Below are 19,444 nucleotides of genomic sequence, written 5' to 3' on the forward strand. Positions count from 1 at the left end.
CTATGTAAACAAAAGGAAAATAAAAATACCTCAGCAAATGAATTTGGAGTCATTTGAGAAAGCTGAGAATCAGCTCTTACGTATAAACCGAGTCACTTTATCTGACTCACTGAAAAGAACCGGAATGTCTGTCACTGTCGGAACTTATTTTTTCGTTTCGTGTTTCCGAGAGGTTTTTCCGCGGAGAGGGTCGCTGGTGAGTAGCCGATGATATGTATTTAATGTTAAAAAATGAAGTTGTAAAAGTTGTTTCAGTCCGCTTCAGAACGCATCAGCTGAGACAAATAAATACCACAGCAGAGGAGCAGCGCGTAGCTTCTAAGAGTGACCCAGTATTGTTATAAAAACCTGTCTTGAGTTCAGTGTCCTGTCACAAAACCATAGAGTGCAACTGCAGTCATGGATTTAACACACAGCAGTGCACTAGGACGGACTTGAGTCTAAGTTCATAGTTAATTCCGCCCAGTTCCTTTGTGTTTGTGTGAGTGTGGAGGAGCTTAATGGGAGTTCACGGCTTGTGGAAGCTGCTGGAGAGCACAGGGAAACCCATCAACCCTGAAACTCTGGAGGGAAAGATCCTCGCAGTCGGTATCCTTTAACTGTCTTCTTTCCAGACCCTCACTTTGTCCGTTCTACATTACTCACTCTTCACCTGCTTTTAAACGTATGAACCTCTCTGATAATTGTCTTTGTTGTGACTATATAAAATAGATTATACTATCCTTTCTAGTTATTGAGATACAATGCCATACCTATGAGAAATCTTCTCATTATTATGAGAACTTAAACCAAAATTATGATATTTTAAGGTGCTGAGTCATTATTTTGGGAAACATTCTCAATATTATGAGAAGAAATCATTTTTCTATTAAGTGGTGAAAATGAGCATCATTCTGATGTGCCAGCAAGCTGCAGGTTGGCGATTTGGCAAAAATATCATATTAGAATACCTTTGATATAAGCCTACAAAGTCGTCATTGACATAAAGTGAATTCAAATTTGATTGAAAAGAGTGCTTTCAGTCAAAAGCTGGCACCTGTGCTGTACTGAATTAAGTTAATCAGGGTTACATAGAATCTGGATATGAAATATCCATAGAATCTGGCTTTTAAAGTATCCATGATGTACTCTGAAAAGCATATCGTTTATTAAAATAATAAAGTCAGAATAATGATACAATATGTTCATATTGTCCACCATTTTATGAATGAGACTATAATTAGGCAAGTAAACCAAATAAATTAACCGATAGTTCTGTGTGTGAATCCATTTCAAATATATTGGAAATTTTATGACTTGGAAAGCTCCTAATGGCCTACCTTCATAATTCTTACTGACTGTTGAAGCATTATTGTCCAGCCAGACAACTTGGTTACTGCAATTGCCAAGGATCACTTATAGATTGTGGAGGATCATTATCTGGTGTAGAACATTATTAATGCAACACTAATAGACTATAAAGATAAAACGTTAATCTACGCTCAGAAGTACTATGACATGTAATTTCCTATATGTTATATTCTTGTTTAAAACACTTTTATATTGTGTGATTAAAAAAGAAAATAATAATGATCACATAATATTTAGGTTTTTTTAATTGCATTATTATGCAAACAGTGCCTTCTGTTGTTTAGTGGTGTGTATCTCTTTGGCATCCTTAATGAACTGATCCACAGATATTAGTATCTGGCTCAACCAGGCAGTTAAGGGGTTGCGAGATCGAGATGGTAACAGTGTCCAGAATGCCCACCTTCTCACATTGTTTAACCGTCTGTGCAAGTTGCTCTTTTTCAAAATCAGGCCCATCTTTGTGTACGATGGTGATGCACCACTTCTTAAGAAGCAGACACTTGTGAGTAAAAGTTCTGAACTGTAATCTCTATTTACTGCCCATCTTTGGTGTTTTAATTAGTTGTCCTTAGCCAAAATAAAACAAACCCTTTTTAATATTTAGAAGAGTGATATATATGATATTTCTGAATGGTTTCAAGTACTGAAAATGAATTCTCAAATTAGATATGCTGCACCAAATAAACATTATTGTCCTGCAGGCCATCAGGAGACAGAGGAAGGAAGAGATGGCTCGTGAATCAAAGCAGACCAATGAAAAACTCCTGAGGACCTTCCTTAAGAGACAGGCCATCAAAGCTGCCCTAGGGGACCGCAGGTCAGGACGCAGTACGAATATATTTTGACCACTATGTCCTAAAGTTTGTAGGTATCCCTTATAGCTAGCAAATCCAGCTACTTTAAGGGGCACCCATTGTGGGCACAGACATTCAATTGGCTGAAAGTATTGACCAATAGAATACAGCACTCTGGAGCAGCTGTACAGAGCCTAGTACTCACTAGAGGAGCATAACCCTGCCTCAGCACTAGGCTGTGGAGCAGGGCAACTTTCTTTGAAGTGATGGAACAGTTTTCAGTCAATTTTGATGAGTTGAAGTGGTATTTATGATCCACAGCTAATGCTCTTGTGGTTGAATGCCATTAAATCTTAATAGACATGTTCCCGCCTCTATTGTAAAGCCTTTCCCAAAAGAATAGAGATACTTCTGAGATCAGTTTTCTTAATATCAGAAAAAAGTCTGGATGATTTAGAGTCCACAAACATTTGACCACCTAGTAAAAAAGACGTAAATATACAGGCAAAAGTTTATCACACAGCATGCATGTCTTTTTATTTTTAACAGTCAAGAGAAAATATCCAGTATCTCCGCAGTTCGAAGAGATGAAGAGGATGACATGTACATTTTACCAGCACTGCCTCCTGTAGAGGAGAAAGACAGGAGCAGGTAAGAAATAAGGTCAGGGTTTATGTATTTTACTATTTGACCTTATGTATTTGGAATAACCCTTTCTTTTCCTGAACATCATCTTAGCTCTGATGAAGATGTTGAGAGAGAAGGGGAAAAGATGCCAGAAGCTTGCCTCCAATTTCAGGTGAGATAAAGCTTGTTGATGTAACACATGTAGTGTAAACACCTTAGGATTAAAATATCCTCTATTTTTATATATTTTTTACAGGAGGACTACTATGACAATCCCAATTCCGTAGATATAAACTCAGAAGAGTTTTCCCTCTTATCACCGGAAATCAAACATGAGATCCTGAAAGAGATGAAAGAGTTTGCCAAGAGAAGACGCACAATGTATCACAAACCTCCTGAGGTACTGCTTTTATGGCACTAGAACAAGTTTGTTGAGCATTATTCAGTTATACACAGAGTGATCACTGAATTAGACTTGTATCTACACTCATTGTCTTTTTTTATTTTAGCTACGCTGACCATACAAGAGCACTTTGTAATTCTAAAATTACAGACTGTTGTCTTTTAGTTAATTTATATTTAAGTCTACATTTTAGAGATTAATAATTACCATTATGGCTAGTGATTTGAAGTCTTTGAGTGATAGTGTAGATGACCCCTTAATGTTGAATAGTAACATTAGATTTCCCACAGAGATCAGGGGACTTCTCTCAGTACCAGCTGGCCGGGCTGCTGCAGAGGAATAAGCTGAACCAGCGCCTGGAGGGTGTTGAGAAGGAGATGAGCCAGAGGAGCTCTGGAGCTGGGGAGGAGCTTTACAGCCAGAGTGGTGAACACAATGTGGAGACCCGGCGCCTCGTCTCTGAGGACTCCTCCCATTACATTCTCATCAAAGGTCAGAGGACTACTGCGGGACTTATTAAAGCAGTTGTTTTGTAAAGATTCAGTTTATTCTTATCCCAAACGTAGCCAATCAGCTAAGAGGTTAATGTAGCTAACACATAATGGGAGCTTTTAACTGGGTTCAAATATGTGCTTTCTGACATATTATGACATATTTTTATTGATTAGGTTTGACCAATTTTTATTTTAGCTTTGTTTTTATTCAGCTGTCCAGTGCAAAAAAGCAAATTTCAGACACTGAATGGTCTATATAATAATAATAATAATAATAATATTTCATTTGTATATCACCTTTTATATATAAATGCAGCTCAAAGTGCTTTACAGCAGGACTTTAAAATAAAAATGATAAAATGTATTGGGGGCGGCACGGTGCAACAGGTAGTGAATTTACTTCCTTTGAAGGGCACACATTATAAACAAAGACCAACAGTTGTGCAGAAAAGCGTAAAATGAAAGGGAAGGCTGCACACGAGCTTTATATCACTGGGATTATTGTCAAGTGAAAGCTAGAGGGATATAAATTGCGCTATAATTGGGCTTAGGAGCTATGAAACAGTGTTTTTATTTTTATTTATTTATTTATTTTGAGTGACCCTAACCATAGCTCCATCCAGTACCTTTGGGAGGAGCTGGAGTTGTCAGTGTGTGTGTGATTCCTGAAGCAAAATTAACTGACTAAATCACTTTTGAAAGGAAATGTAAGAAAATATTTTATAGACATATTAAGAGTTTGTTATACATTTACAGGGCCACAAAAGACTGTGAAGGCCCCTGAAAACCAGGCAGCTGCAACTGCTTGGTCAGGTGGCCCATGGTCAAGGAGAGGGAGGCCAAAAGAAAGACCTGAGCCCCTGTGGCGCCCAGTATCAGATGATATCATATCAGATGATATGGGACATGATCCATCTTCATCTACTTCTTCTTCTTCCTTATCTACAACCCCCAAACCAACACTTACTGTGGAGGATGGAGCCCCCCCTTCTCCACGAACTCTTCAGGCCATTCAGGCGGCCATGATGGACACCAGCTCTGATGAAGATGAAGGTGTTTCCAACAAAACTGTCCAAGAAAGCAGAGCAACATCTTCCCAGGTTGAAAATGGAAGTGTGTCGCCTCGTACTTTAGAGGCCATTCAAAGAGCTATGATGGAGGGTGATTCAGAATCTAAAGGCAATCAAACTGAAATGAAAAAGTATGTCATCATCACCAGCTCAGAGGATGATGAGGAGGGGGAGGAAGGCACTGTACATTCCTTGGCTGAGACTCATGAAGAAGGTGGAGGTGGGGTTTCTCCACAAACCCTGCTGGCCATTAAGATGTCTTTGGGAGAATATGATGGTAAACACACAGAAGAGCAGAGTCACTTGAGCAGCTCTGAAGAAGAGGAAATAGAAAAGGTAGTTGGAATGAGAAGCAAAGCTTTCAGATCTGCTTTGCTCACTGAAGAAAAAGGAAAACAACAATGCAGAGAAGGAGAGAAGAATAGTCTAGAAGATGTCCAAAGACAAATTATTTCCTCCTCAGATGAGTCAGAGGAAGAAATTAAACCCAAACCCCAGACAGGTACAAGTCACTCCCAGCACCATGCTTCACTCCTCGGTCAAAAAGAAACATGTCAAGAAAGTTATGTTTCTGAGAAAATCTATTTCCAAGAAGGATGCTTGAAGACTGACCAGCTGTCTTCAGACATTAATATAAAAGAGCAGAAAGAGGAGGAGAAAGGGCAAGTCATGGTAAAGAGTGAAGAGGACATCAGCTCTGAAGGTATAAAGGTCTAAAGAGTTTACATAAAATTAATACTAATTACAAGTTACATTTCAAGCTAATAATAATAAACATGCAATGAGTATATTAGCTAGCATAATTATTAATTACAAAATATCAAGGAGTCCAGTTCTTTATTATTGATTTATTATTATTCAGTTCCTTTTTGTGTTGGACAAAAAATTAACTGTACGCAGTATTGTTTACAGTAAATTATTATTCATAATTCTACATAACACCTACATAAGCCATTAAAGGAACACTAGGTAGTATTACTTACCTTAAAATTACAGCTTCAAAATCATTGTAACGTTTCACCGACCTGTAGTAGACCCTGCAGAAACTTCAGTGTGTAACTTTTGGAGGAAGGTAGGAAACAACCCCACTCCCTCTGCCTCCCCCTTGTTCCTAGGACAGTGCTCTAAAAGTGAATTACACACTGCAACTGTAGGGGCAAAAATACCAAATCCTAGTGTTCATTTAATGTCAAGTGAGATAAACATCTATAAAACTTACTCAAACAAGTTTAAGTTGTTGTAACACTTTCTATTTGGATTTGACCAGGTTTAAAGGCTTATTGAGATCTCATGCTGCTGTGTGAGCCTAGGGTACAGTATTGTTATGAATAGATCAAGTTCATAGTAAGTTGTCTTTGTCTATTGCTCTTACAGAGGACTTTATAGAGGTCTCAGAAGGGGAGGAGGTGACTGAATTGGATGAATCAGAAACCAAAGTTGAAGAACAGTTAACCAGTCAACTAGATATCAGTAAGGAGGACGAGGTGGAGGTGACAAAAGAGGAAGATTCAAGTGACAGATCCTTCAAGAGTGACGTGAAGCAGCAAGAAACAGAGTCTTCTCAAGAAGACACAATTGTGCCTGTTTCCAGTCGATGGGATAATATTGACATGGTACATTCCTCATTACATTTAAGGCTGTTAGAGTTTTTACACTTAAATTACCTTTACTCTCTTTTATTTACTGCAGCCACCAAGATGAGTTTCGTGTCTTATGGACACAATTATGGAAGTAAATTCATATAACTATTAATGATTTTAGCTATTTAATGAATTTGCCTTTTACAGATTTTCAAAGTTTGTATATTTTTAAACCTGGACAGCACTGGAGCCATAAATAAATGGACAGAGTCAGGAAAGTGTCATGGTTTATCCACTGTTTACAGCAGGTTCAGATTGTTGTGATAGGATATGTGAAAATGATTAAAGTCTTAGTTTAAAGTGAGTGTTTTTTTGGAGTGTGGTTCCAGTGAGGGCAGCAGAGAAAACAAATGTGAATGTGCCTTGAGTCATATTGACCACAGTCACAGAAAAACTGAGCAATTTCCTGTTTTTATTTCCTTGCAACTTTCTTTTCTGTTTTGTAATCAGAAAGGGGATAATGGATAAATTGCCATTACTCTTTAGTCTCTTTAACTTCACATCCTTTATGGTTCATGCTGAAGAACATATTATTTTTTGTTCCAGCTAGGAACAGACTTTTTAGGTTCTTGTACCTGTTTATATTGGTGAAAATCTTCCAAAAACTGCTCAAAATAACAGGTGCAAAAAAACAAACAAAAAAAAAAAAAACAACAGACAGGTTGTACATTGGTGGACAAGGGTTAAACAAGATTACAGAAACAACGTATTACAGACAAATACGTTATGATTTTGGCATACAGTTGGTAAAATGTTTATGATGTTTTTACTAATATTACTTGTTAGCTACTTTGGACTCTAGGGCAAAACTATATACTAGACATGTATTTGTAAATCAACAGTATATACGGTTTGTGGAGAAATTCTCTGTTGTTGTTTTTTTTTTTGTTTGTTTGTTTTGTTTTTTCTTTAGTTCAGTTTTATAGTAATTTTATAATTACTATATTGTAATTATATTGTAACTATTGCAAAGGCCACTATATAAATTATAAATATTTCAATTTATTCAAAAATTGCACACCACTGCTGATAAAACTACCAATCCGAATAAAAATTGAAGTCAGTATTCCTAATTAAAATACTTGCTTGTGACCTGCAGGAGGAGCTGGTGCAGTTGGAGAGAGATCTGGAGGCAGAGCAGAGCAATCTGCACGATCAACAACAGCAACAACAGCGCAGTGCAGCTACAGTCACAGGACAGATGTGCCAAGAGAGTCAGGTGAGGACAGAACACATCTGCACAGCATGAAGCTAGCCTGATAATTATCTGTTATCTGTGCTGTTCTGATTCTGACCTCCCCTGACACTGATGTGTGTCAGCAATGTTAAGGAATACAGCGGAAAATATATTTACAAAACACTCAAGAAGATTTCATTTAAAATGCAGGACCTAGACCTTTACCAATGCTAAGCAGCCAATAAATTCACCAGAGCACAAGTGTATCTTTTTTTTAATCATGGTCTTTTTGTTAAGGATTTTCACAGTATACAAGGCACAAACAGACCTGTATAAAGAAATTTATTATCATAAGAATTATAACAACTAAGACAGATAATACTTATATACTTGGTTTCCATATTTTCCACAAATGCCAGAAAGTGCTGCCAAACAGTATAGAATCTCTATACAGACTTTTTAACATTGTCTTATAGTCTCTAGCTTTTGCAATAACCTTAGATCCATACATTTGTGAATAAACACAGGAAAGACAGTCTTTCCACATAAACTTTATTGTTCGCCCTTCTTACAAGGTGCTGAAGGCCAGTATATTGAATTTATACAGATTTAGTTGAGCATCCAGCAGTGGAACACCACATAAATAAGAATAATTGTACTCCCATGACTTAAAGACAGTATTAAAAACCTGTGAAGTGTAAGGAGGCTGTACGCAGCTATATGGAGTTTAGTAAACACACTATCCCCACAAAATGTCTCCCCACCACTTCCCTTTAACGTATTTCAGGCAAAGACACAGACTCATGTGAAATTAGACACATTCAGGAGTCCTCCTCTCTCTGTGAGATTGTGAACTAACCAACAGAGAACCGAAGCTCTGGCCAATGCTCATGGTGTCGCACAAAGCACAGCCCCAGAAACACACAAACAGCGCGGGTTCCTGTCTTATTTCCTATGATTCAGCCACGGTTTGCACTAAATAACCTTCCAGTTTATTAGTTCAAGACCTGGAATGTGAAATATGACTGAACTAACAACATACGGTGTAGTAGCACCACCTTAAGTTCTCTCTGTGAAATATGGCTGAATTAACAGTTCCTACTCACGCATTAGGAGTCAGTGAGTCAGTTATAGTGATGTGTGGATCGATACTGAAATATCAATATCTCCAATACTAGACCTTTATGCTCTAAAATCGATTCTCAAAACAAAGTATCGATGCTTTTGTTATTTCAGTCATTTCAGGTAATGTATAACATTAAAAGGAACAGAGTGGAAAGTAACTAAACTATTTCCACTAAACTAAATGATACGTGGTTGGTGGAAAATACTTTTTCTTCCACCTAGGTAAATGTGCAATGTATAAGTGCAGCGGCACGCTGCTCAATCAGTCAGTCACTCAGTCTATAGACATGGCAGAGCGTATACGGAGCATGTGCGGAGTCCTTCTGTGCTGCAGGCAGGCACTATCCAGGTACAGAGGGAGAAAATGTGGATCTTTAAGCGGCGCTAAGCACCGCTGCTATGGGATTTGTTCAAATTAATAATTATGGTTATTAAATAAGTAACAAAATAAATACATGCTTCAACATATAGTTGCATGAGTTCAGCTTGGAGTCATAATGTGTATCACTGAGATAATCTCACATAGGCGAAAAGCCTAGATTTATTCTGGTAAGATTTCCTAAAGAATTGATCATTGAAAGTGAATTAGATTAGGTGTCATTAAATTATAGGCTATATTGTAAATGAGGCATCTACCTCAATATAGAGTTTAAAATAAATAAATAAATATAAATAAATAAAGCCTGAATTTTACACAGTATCGGATCGGAAAGGAAATCAGTGGTATCGAACATCCCTGGTCAGTCAGTGAAAATGCCTCTTCCAGTAGGCAGTCCAGCAAAAATTAAATGCCAAAATTTGTGTAATATTCGACATGTAAAAAACCTGTAATACGTATGCAAGATATTGTTTATATCTATCACATGTAGGATCTGATGTTTGACAATCTTACTTTACTACAATGAAGATAACGTCCCACCTTGAATTGTGCAAAAGTATGTTGTTTACAAATAGAAGAAATGAGCATGTTCCAAATAACTTTTTCCAAGTTTCATCTGGAGTATATTTGTGAATATAAATAAAAATTGGTCAAAATCAGTGTAGGTTTTGAAATACACAATAAAATCTAGGTACCACATTCATCTAAAGAGTACTGATCTTCCCAGACAAAGAGAGGGGCAACAAAACCCAATATCTGATGTCTGATGGACTTACTGAGAACTTTGTGATCATGTGTGATCCCTCTTCACACATATTTTAACTTCTCTTTGTTGATTTTAAACGGAGCTGGACTAATTGAAGTACTCTTGGCAATCGCATAAGGGTTTTTTTTGTTGTTTTTGTTTTTTTCCAAAAGCAATAAATCATTCACATAAAGTGATACATTATGCTCTTGGCCATAGTGAAAAATCCCTTTTTATTTGAATATGTTTTATATTTTTTCAGAAGACAAAAAGTAGGAGCAGCATCTTCCCAGACTCTGAAATGTGCGTGGAACAGCCAAAAAAAATTGTGTTCATGCTCATGAATCACATTAATTTGCCTTGCTCCACAACACCCTACAATAGCTCTGTGCCTTCCGTAGTGGGCACCCCTTGCCACCCCCACCCCATATTGTGTACCACTGTGTAACCACTTAATATCTACCACTTTATGGTATCATAATCAGGTGTCTCACGTATATACAGGGAGGAGTAATAATGATTAATGATATTTTTAAACAGTTTGTGTACTTTAAGCCTTTTTCATCATTTATGTCAGGTATTTACAGATTTGTGATTCTCTGTCGTAATTGACTGTCATGATTCTCTGCAAGCCAGCTCCCTGTGATCATATGAGCTGTGGCTACATTTTAAAATGAGGGTCTTCACTTAACATGTGGAAAGAAGATCAAATTCTTTTTTTAGTCTGAAAACTTGTAGTACTTTTTGTGTATTTCATCTGAGGGTGAGCGACTGTACTCTGTATCCACTTTTAAAATATCACCTGCTTAAGGCATTCAGGATGTGATTTCTTAAGCATTGCAAAAATATGATATAATCTGACCTATATCCGTATATGGGTTCATATACTCCTAAAGGTTTGCAAGGTCTGATTATGGGTGAGAAACAAAATGCATTTTCAGATTTTATTAAGTATGCAAAAGGCTCCTAAATGACTATGGATATTCACAGTCAGGTACCTTAGCAGTGGTTTCCAAAGTGGTGTAAGCTGCTACCAAGGAAGGGCACAGTTAGGCAAGTGAATGAGGAATGTTTGAGCACTGCTAGCACGGCGTGTTGGAGTGGGGGGCAGGGGGGTAGCCAATGGACCCAGTCAGCCAAAGCAAATTTCCTCGCATGGACATCTCTTTTCTAGCTGTTCCTACTCAGAGCTTGAGTGCAAGGGGATTACCAGGCCCTGCAGCCATTTTTGTGACCTGTGCATAGTGCACCTTTCTTGTTAACAGTAAAGTAAAACCTGCCCTTGTGGTGGAGACACAATTCTTTGCCAAATCCAACACATTATCTTGCTACATCCTAAGTGTGGGTGCCCAGAAATATTGTTATCTCCAAAAGGGGGCATTGCAGAAAAATGTTTGTGAACTGCTGTACCACAGGAAGATGCTTTTTAAAAATAATAAGTAAATACATGTCTATATCAAGGAATTATGGTCTAAATTTAGACACAGCACATATCCATATTGGGTAGCTGGGGGAAAAATTTGCATACATATAACAGAATATTTTTACTGGGAAATATTTATTGTAAATTAGATTTTTGACCATTTCACTGTAGCCTCCTCTTTATCTGGTTCTGGTCCAATCAGAACTCTTGATTGGATTACTTTAAATCTGATTATCCTCTAATTTGATCTTAGAAATTTGTTGTAGTCTGTTCTCTCGATGTGCACTCTTTCATTTTGTCTGAGTGAATCGCTACAGGGCTATTTTGGTCACTAATGGCTCACAGGCAATGTTTTTATTTTAACTGGTGTTGATGGCTGACATCAGTAATCTGTGTATGGGTGGCTGTTTGTGGTTTGGATTTAGATAAGGTCAGATGGCTACAACAGGTGGTAAAAGATTCCAGATATGTATTAGCCTTTATCACAAAGAGGCTAAAAAGCTGTAATGTCAGTTTCCATTTTTAACTTTTCATCCCTGATAAAAAGCTGCTGATGGAAATCCAAAGCCTTGTTTACTGCCTCGCACCTGATAAAGTGAGCTACTGACCTCAGTGTAAAATTTGAGTAAAGCAGTAAACTACCATGAAAGATGATATCTAGAATTAAACTGCAGTATTTTTGGGGAAAGGCAAATTATTAACTCGTTAAAATATCATGTATTTGTACAGTAGTTTTTAAATAAGTGTCAGTGTTTTTCTGTAAAACCAAACCTGTTAGTCAGCGTTTGTGATGTACTGAATTCATTCATTCATTTATTTGTGGGTATTGAAATTTAAAATAAAATCCTAGAAGTTCCTTTTCATTAATGGAAATACCGTAAAGAAAAAACAAAAACTGAAGTACTCCATCAGGGCTTGACCTGTATATTATTTGGCTGATCATACAGACTACCTTTAATTGTAGTGTGTCTAATGCAAATATTAAAGATAACAAACCAATATCCTCTTTTTAGTTTAGTTTAGTATCATAATGTGGGTTCAAACTTGTAATATGCTGATGACAGATCAAAATACATGAAATACCTGAACACATTATCATGGTTAATATTACAAAAACATGTATATTATTCTAAAAGGGAGCTAATAATAATTATATAATAAATAAACTGCAAACAATTTATTAAATAAATTATTTAAATAATGTAACTTTTCAAATCAATTCATCAGAAAGTTTGCATTAGCACCAGCAAGCAGTGTTGTGGCTCATTCGGTTTTCTTTATTTAGGAGCTATTGCGTTTGTTTGGCGTGCCCTTCCTGGTAGCGCCTATGGAAGCTGAAGCTCAGTGTGCAACTCTAGACCGAAGTGACCAGACCCATGGCACCATCACTGACGACAGCGACATCTGGCTGTTCGGAGGACGCCATGTCTACAAAAACTTCTTCAGCAACCACAAATACGTGGAGCACTTTCAGTATGTTGACATTCAGAACCAACTAGGTAAGTAGTAACTATTAGCCCTGGGGACGTCAGACATGGTTAAAAGGAAAGGCATTTCCTCGACCTAAACATAACCATTCAAGCAAGACATCATTTAATATTAAATGATGTTCAAACTGAATATGTAATAATGCATTTTGAGGGGAATGTGTGATGGTTAAGGTATGCAGTTTGCACAATGCTAATTGGTACTCATTAGCTATGCTAGCCTCTAAACATCAGTACATAACTAAAGTAGGAAATCCCAACATTTCTTGGCAGTCTGACATATTGTGGGATAAGAAGAAATTTGCACGAGTCTGATTGTTGTCCCGAACTATTCTTTTAAAATATTTTTGAGTAAAATGTGATCTATTTTATTTTCAGTATCCTGCACACAAAATACACACAACACATTACGTTTCGTATGATGGTAAATGGCCAACATTTTAAGCGTTGTCTTTAAAGTTATTGTAGTGTTCAGTATGTTTTTAATTAACCCCACATCATCCTGTAGGTCTAGACAGGACCAAACTGATCAACCTGGCCTATCTACTTGGGAGTGATTACACTGAGGGGATCCCAGGTGTTGGATGTGTTACTGGCATGGAAGTACTCAATGAGTTCCCTGGACCTGGAATGGAACCACTCAATCAGTTCAGGTAGGGTACTTTGGTGCAGTAACTGTTTTCTGTACAGAACAATTAAAGTGTAATAAGGTTTGAAGCTGGTTGCTGGCAAATGTAAAAAAACATTTGTTGTTGTTTTGTTTTTGCCATATAATCCTAGCTGTAAAACAGTGGTTAGGCTTAATTTTTACTATTTGTCTTGTGCTTTTATTGTGAAGCAACAGTAAAATTGTGTGTTCTTTTTGCCACAGCAAATGGTGGAATGAGGCTCAACAGAAGAAGTTGTTAGTTACTAATCCTAAGGACACCAAAGTCAAGAAAAAGCTGAGAAACTTGAAGCTGCATGCTGGGTTCCCAAACCCTGCTGTGGCCCAGGCCTACCTCCAGCCAGCTGTCGATCAGTCAGAGGGCTCCTTCAGCTGGGGCCGCCCTCAGCTGCAACTCATCAAAGAATATCCTTCAAATAACTTTTGTTTTATACACTACATATCCAAATTAATCCAGACATATTTTTAGCTAATTCAACTTCTTTTAAGTAAGGCGGCACGGTCACACAGCTCCAGGGATGTGGAGGTTGTGGGTTCAAGTCTCGCTCTGGGAGACTTGTCTATGAGGAGTTTGGTGTGATCTTCCTGTGTCCACGTGGGTTTCCTCCGGGTGCTCCGATTGTTTTGTAGCTTTTTTATCTTGATGGAACTTGTAACGAATGCAGTGAGGAATAAAATTTTCTTGCTTGACATTTTCAAACTTTATTTAATTAATTTTACTTTAACTTTTTTTTTTAATTTTTACTTTATCTTTAATTAAATAAAATTACATCTATGTATAATATTAAGCATTTTAATACTATGGAACTACTAATACTAAATTAATAGTTCATTCATTCATTCATTATCTGTAACCACTTATCCAATTCAGGGTCGCGTTGGGTCCAGAGCCTACCTGGAATCATTGGGCACAAGGCGGGAATACACCCTAGAGGGGGCGCCAGTCCTTCACAGGGCAACACAGAAACACACACCTAAGGACACTTTTGAGTTGCCAATCCACCTGCAACGTGTGGTGGTGTTCTTTTTTTTTTTTTTTTTGGACTGTGGGAGGAAACCGGAGCACCCGGAGGAAACCCACGCGGACAACACACCAACTCCTCACAGACAGTCTCCCGGAGCGGGAATCGAACCCACAACCTCCAGGTCCCTGGAGCTTTAGATATTTTCTTTTCAAGTAATTTTGGTTTTCAGTTTTTGTATTTAAATGTATGTTAGGGAATATTTTATCTAGTTTCACAGTTGTGGAAATATCCTTAACTAATTTTAAGTTTTGTTTTAGTCGTTTTGGTTGGAGCAGCAGGAAGACAGAGGAGACACTGCAGCCGGTCCTTAAACAGCTCAACAATCAACAGGTAAAACCAGATGGAGTACTGCACATTCTCATTAAAATATTTCACTTTGGCAGCCTCTTCCACAGAATCAGTACATAACAGGTGATCAGTAAAAGCCGTCTTGCAGTTAACTTGAACTTTTCAGGGCTGCTTCATATTACATTTACTGTAGAGGCCATATAAACTCCAAAGTGCTATACTTTGTATGCTATATTATCTGTATGCTATAGAGTTTAGCCTACTACGTGAATGCAAAATGCTCATCAGCATTTACTGATTATTCTCATGAATGCATATAAAAATATAATACACAAGCACTAAACATATGTATCCGTTAGCGATTTTGACTCCACAGATGCTTTGTGAAATAACTACATTTCTTTGCGCCTGCAGACACAGCTACGCATCGACTCCTTTTTCCGCATGGAGCAGCAGGAGAAGCAGGCTATCCGCAGCCAACGTCTGCGCAGAGCCATCACCTGCCTCAAGAGGAAAGATCGCGAAGGTGTGGATGGTGACGATGAAAGTGAGGAAGATGGAAAAGTAGCATCCCCTTTCAAAAAGGGAAAGAAATGTGAAGGAAAAGAGGGAGATGTGGACATGACACCTGCTGTTGCATTTGGAGGAGGCTTCATTGCCTCCGACATCCGTTCCGACAGTCTGGAAGACCAGATGGAGGAGAACAAATGGCAAGGAGATTTGTGTGGTGTTTTAGAGGAACGATCCGTGCCATCCAAGAGCAAACCTTTAAAACCGGAGTCTAGCAGCAGCAGCTCCAGCTCTGAAGATGAACGTGAGAACTATGGAAATACCATGATCACTGCACGCTCTGTATTTGAGGGGAAAATGAGAGGGAGAGGTAGAAGAGGAGGACGAGGTGGACGAGGTGCGAGGGGAATGGCTAAGAAAGGACTATAAGGACAAAACTACAAAAAGTATTTATGTATTTCAATGAAATAGAACAAAACAGTAGCCTGTGTGAAATGAATTCTGCTTTAATGTGGTAGATATACAATTCTCTCAAATTCCTCTTATCTTGAATATAGTTGGTCAGCAAAGGCATGTTCAGTATCTGAGGTTTGCTTCTTTAGTTTTGCACTAGAGCTACAATGCTAATGTAGGTAACATGTAAGAGAAGCCTATGAGGATTTATTAATTTCTGAATATTTCTCTATGCTGTGTACTTTAAAAGCTGTTCATTTTAATAGAAAATATGTCATTTTACTGTGGAAAAACCCTAGATACTGGACTATTTCTATGAGGATCTATTTGCATTCAGCTACAAGACTTATGGGGTTGTCATTCCTGCCTTTATTGACATTCTCTTTTGGCATGAAGATATGTTTGCGGAACATGCAGTTGTGGAATGAAGACGTGCTCATGCTAACTGAAGATAAGCTGGTGGTACATGCACATCTGGAATGAAGACGTGATTGTGGAACGTTTACGCTCAGACTGAAGACATGAGCTGAATCTCAGCCATCTCCTTCCACCCTATGTAGTGCACAGTGTATGCCATAAAATAAGTGTTTGCACTCACATAGTGCATTGTATGTAGGATAATTAAACCATTTATATTTAGCTATCCCCCGTCTGACAATTAGTGCACAGTCTGAGTGTAGTAGTGTTATATATACAGTGAAGTTCAGTATATAGGGAACGGGATGTTATTTGGGACAAAGACGTATTTTTTCTGACAGGAAAAAATAAACATTTAAAAATACATGTAAAGTAAAATCTTCTACACATTTCACAAGAATTTTTCTCACTACCTCAGACTTTTCATATTTAAGAAAAAAAGTCTCCCATTTTTAAATTGTTCTCCCCATGTCTGTGTGGGTTTCCTCTGGATACTCGTTTCCTCCCACAGTCAAAATATGGAGCCCAGTGATTCCATAAATGATTATAGTATTATCTGTAATACAATACACTGTTTTAGTGCAGACACTGTTATGACCTATTCTGTGCATTACATAGGGTGGAGGGAGTTGTTTTAGATTCAGCCAACATCTTCATTCCAAATGTGAGAATTCTGCAAGCATATCTTCTTGCCAAAACAGAATATCAGTAAGGGAAGGCATGACCCCTGATATTAATATTAATGAGATCAGGTAACTATAATGGATGACAAATTGACATGATGACAAATGGCACACCAACAAAGCTCAAGCTAGTTGTTATAGCTTCACCACTCCAGAAAATGTAGTTAGCTCCTGTGTAGCAACTCCGAAGTGTTTTATTACATTTTTTGCTTTTTCTATGGAGATCATATACGCTGGGTGTGCACAAGTGATTGCCAGTGTCAATAACTGCACATTAAAGTATTTCAATTATTAACTGTGTATCAAAGCAGTGTGAAGCAAGAACACCCTGATTTATGTATGCAGTTGCACATAGTGAATTGGTGAGGTTTGCGCTTCTTTTAATTGGATCCAGAGAAAAACTACACAAGTGAACCCTCAGGTACCAAACACAATCTTGATTGATGAACTGCATATGGGCTAATGTGGAAAATATTTGTTTCCATCACTTGAAATGACAATAAGTTATACCAGTAATGAGTAATGAGGATCAGTTACCCACTTTGTGTCCATTGTCAAATCACTTATTTTTCTAATTTTTTTTTTGTATTAGGGGAAAAAAAGCTCTGTAGGTCTCTATTACTGAAAAAATCATGAAAAAAGTAGTAAAAATGTTTTCATTTTCACTTCTGAGTAAAATGAATAATTTCTTGAAGTTTCTGAATCTCCAACAGATAATTCTTTCAACTGTAACCACTTAATTCTAATGTCTGCAGCCTGCTTGGAATTCCTGGACACAAGGCAGGAACACACACTAGATAGTGTGCCAGTGCATCCCAGGGCACATCAAACCCACCCAGTCCCCCACACAAACAAACGCACACACAACACTGGATACTACTGTTCCAAACATACAGCACAGCTTAGCATTGATATCAGTGACATTAAGCTTATATGCATCAGTCTCAGAGCATCCCATTTCATTTCAGACATATCTGTATACTGTCAGAAAATTTGTCACTGTGGTGGTACCCTCAAGGGTACATATTTGTACATTTATTTAGGGAACAAAATTGTACCTTATTCTATAATAATAGTAGATTTTTAAAATTATGTTGATTTCATGCGCCCAATTTCATCTCCAGGACTTTTATTATGTTTTTTTTCCAATTTGACACAGTTCTATAATTAAAACTCGAACAAATGTTCACCTCTCCTTCTCGAGAAGAGAATGTAATGTACCTTCAGATAACACAACTGGACTTTTAAACACTGATGTACCTTTTAAAGGTACATTTACACTCTTTGTACCTTTAGTGACTAATAATGTACCTCTACCGTACATTTTTTCTGAGAGTGTACAGAGATCTATGGAGATTATACAAGCTGTCTGCACAAATGAACATCTGTGCCCACAGTCAGTGTCTCTTAAATAACTCTCTAGTTATAGTCTACAAACAAAGGTATATTTTATATTTATTTTATATTATTTATATTTAATATTTTTGTATTCAATATTATTCAAATATTTTTTTTATTTCTGGCTCACAAGTCTCACTAGTTTTATTCTGTACCTCATAATCAAGACGTTGAGCTATAATAGAACTAGCTATAAGGTAACATTTTGCACATCACATCATTGTGGACCTCTGGATTCTCAGTTAATTAGGCCAAGTCATGCACACCTAATTTACAAAACTAACAACTCCTTTCAGATATGAGTCCACTGTCCCTTTGGAGAGTGCTATTAAAACTGCATGGAGCACGACCATCTAAGGGCATAATATTCCATCCACTCCAGGCTTAAAGATCTAATATGTCTTGTATCTTGTCAACGGTGCTATTGTTTTCTTTACCTAACCTGGGATCTGGTTCCAAGGTTTTTATCTATGGAAAACACTCTAGATCCTGTCTGTGGTACTTTGGCAGGGCTGTGTATTTGTGTAGGCCTGTATGAAGTGCTTGACATAGCAGATTGTATTTCTGGCCTTTGGTATCTGGTGTCCCCTCTAACTCTGGCTGCCCCCAGTCATCTGAAACTCCACCTAGTTGGAGGTCTTGTCACTCCAGATTGGACATAAAAAAAAAGTGGATACTCCATTTTGAGAGCCCGCTAGCTTCATCCCAAAACATACAAAGCGCCTAGCCATGGAACAGGAAACCGAACATGCAGAGGAGACCGAAGCTAAGGGTGGGTGATTATGGATCGATTTCTTTCTTTCTGCCATGATGCTGCAATGGTACATGTTTATTCATAATATTATTAACAATTCTCTGCCTGAAAATGGAAAATGTTTTCCATATGCTTAGTATAAGACAAGAAATATATTGCTACTAAAGTTAAAAGTCAGTGTCCTCAATAAAGTTTTTAACCTAATCCTTACCAAAGTATTAAAATGATATTACTGAAAAAAAAAACCCTGTCTATTGTGGGAATTTGACCTTAAAATCCAATCATTGGCACAAAGGTCAGGTTAAAGATCTAAAGCCTGTATGGAATATCTTTCTACATGCCTGAAGTTGAAGCTGTAATATTAGTATGTTTCATAGAGCCTCCTTCATACTACTTATGTAATTCTGTATCTGTGCATTGCCTGAAGGAGCCCAGTCATCATCACTGTTTAATAATAGAACGCAACAGTAGCAGGTTGCTAGATATATTCGTTTATCACTTGGATGTGGTTCAATGTTTGGATATCATCCTGTTA

The 19,444-nt window shown here is 37.6% G+C and overlaps 1 protein-coding gene across 1 annotated transcript; it reads left to right on the forward strand.

Moving 5' to 3' along the window:
* The first annotated feature begins 189 nt into the window (after positions 1 to 189).
* ercc5 (excision repair cross-complementation group 5) lies at positions 190 to 17,422 on the forward strand. Its single transcript, XM_066662019.1, has 15 exons — positions 190 to 588; positions 1,677 to 1,852; positions 2,052 to 2,167; positions 2,694 to 2,795; positions 2,883 to 2,943; positions 3,028 to 3,171; positions 3,465 to 3,666; positions 4,425 to 5,441; positions 6,113 to 6,351; positions 7,478 to 7,597; positions 12,513 to 12,726; positions 13,223 to 13,367; positions 13,586 to 13,785; positions 14,651 to 14,736; positions 15,109 to 17,422. The coding sequence occupies exons 1-15, from the start codon at positions 501 to 503 to the stop codon at positions 15,631 to 15,633; spliced, it is 3,435 nt and encodes a 1,144-aa protein (XP_066518116.1). The 5' UTR covers positions 190 to 500; the 3' UTR covers positions 15,634 to 17,422.
* The last annotated feature ends 2,022 nt before the right edge of the window (positions 17,423 to 19,444 follow it).

This window comes from Hoplias malabaricus, chromosome 2 (assembly GCF_029633855.1).
Source record: "Hoplias malabaricus isolate fHopMal1 chromosome 2, fHopMal1.hap1, whole genome shotgun sequence".
Taxonomy (NCBI): domain Eukaryota; kingdom Metazoa; phylum Chordata; class Actinopteri; order Characiformes; family Erythrinidae; genus Hoplias; species Hoplias malabaricus.

What these genes read in the sequence shown, in the direction of transcription:
- ercc5 (XM_066662019.1), top strand. Translation starts at nt 501, where the DNA reads ATGGGAGTTCACGGCTTGTGGAAGCTGCTGGAGAGCACAGGGAAACCC. An exon ending in GGGAAAGATCCTCGCAGTCG is followed by an intron (nt 589 to 1,676) that starts GTATCCTTTAAC and finishes ACTGATCCACAG; the next exon opens with ATATTAGTATCTGGCTCAAC. An exon ending in GAACCACTCAATCAGTTCAG is followed by an intron (nt 13,368 to 13,585) that starts GTAGGGTACTTT and finishes TTTTTGCCACAG; the next exon opens with CAAATGGTGGAATGAGGCTC.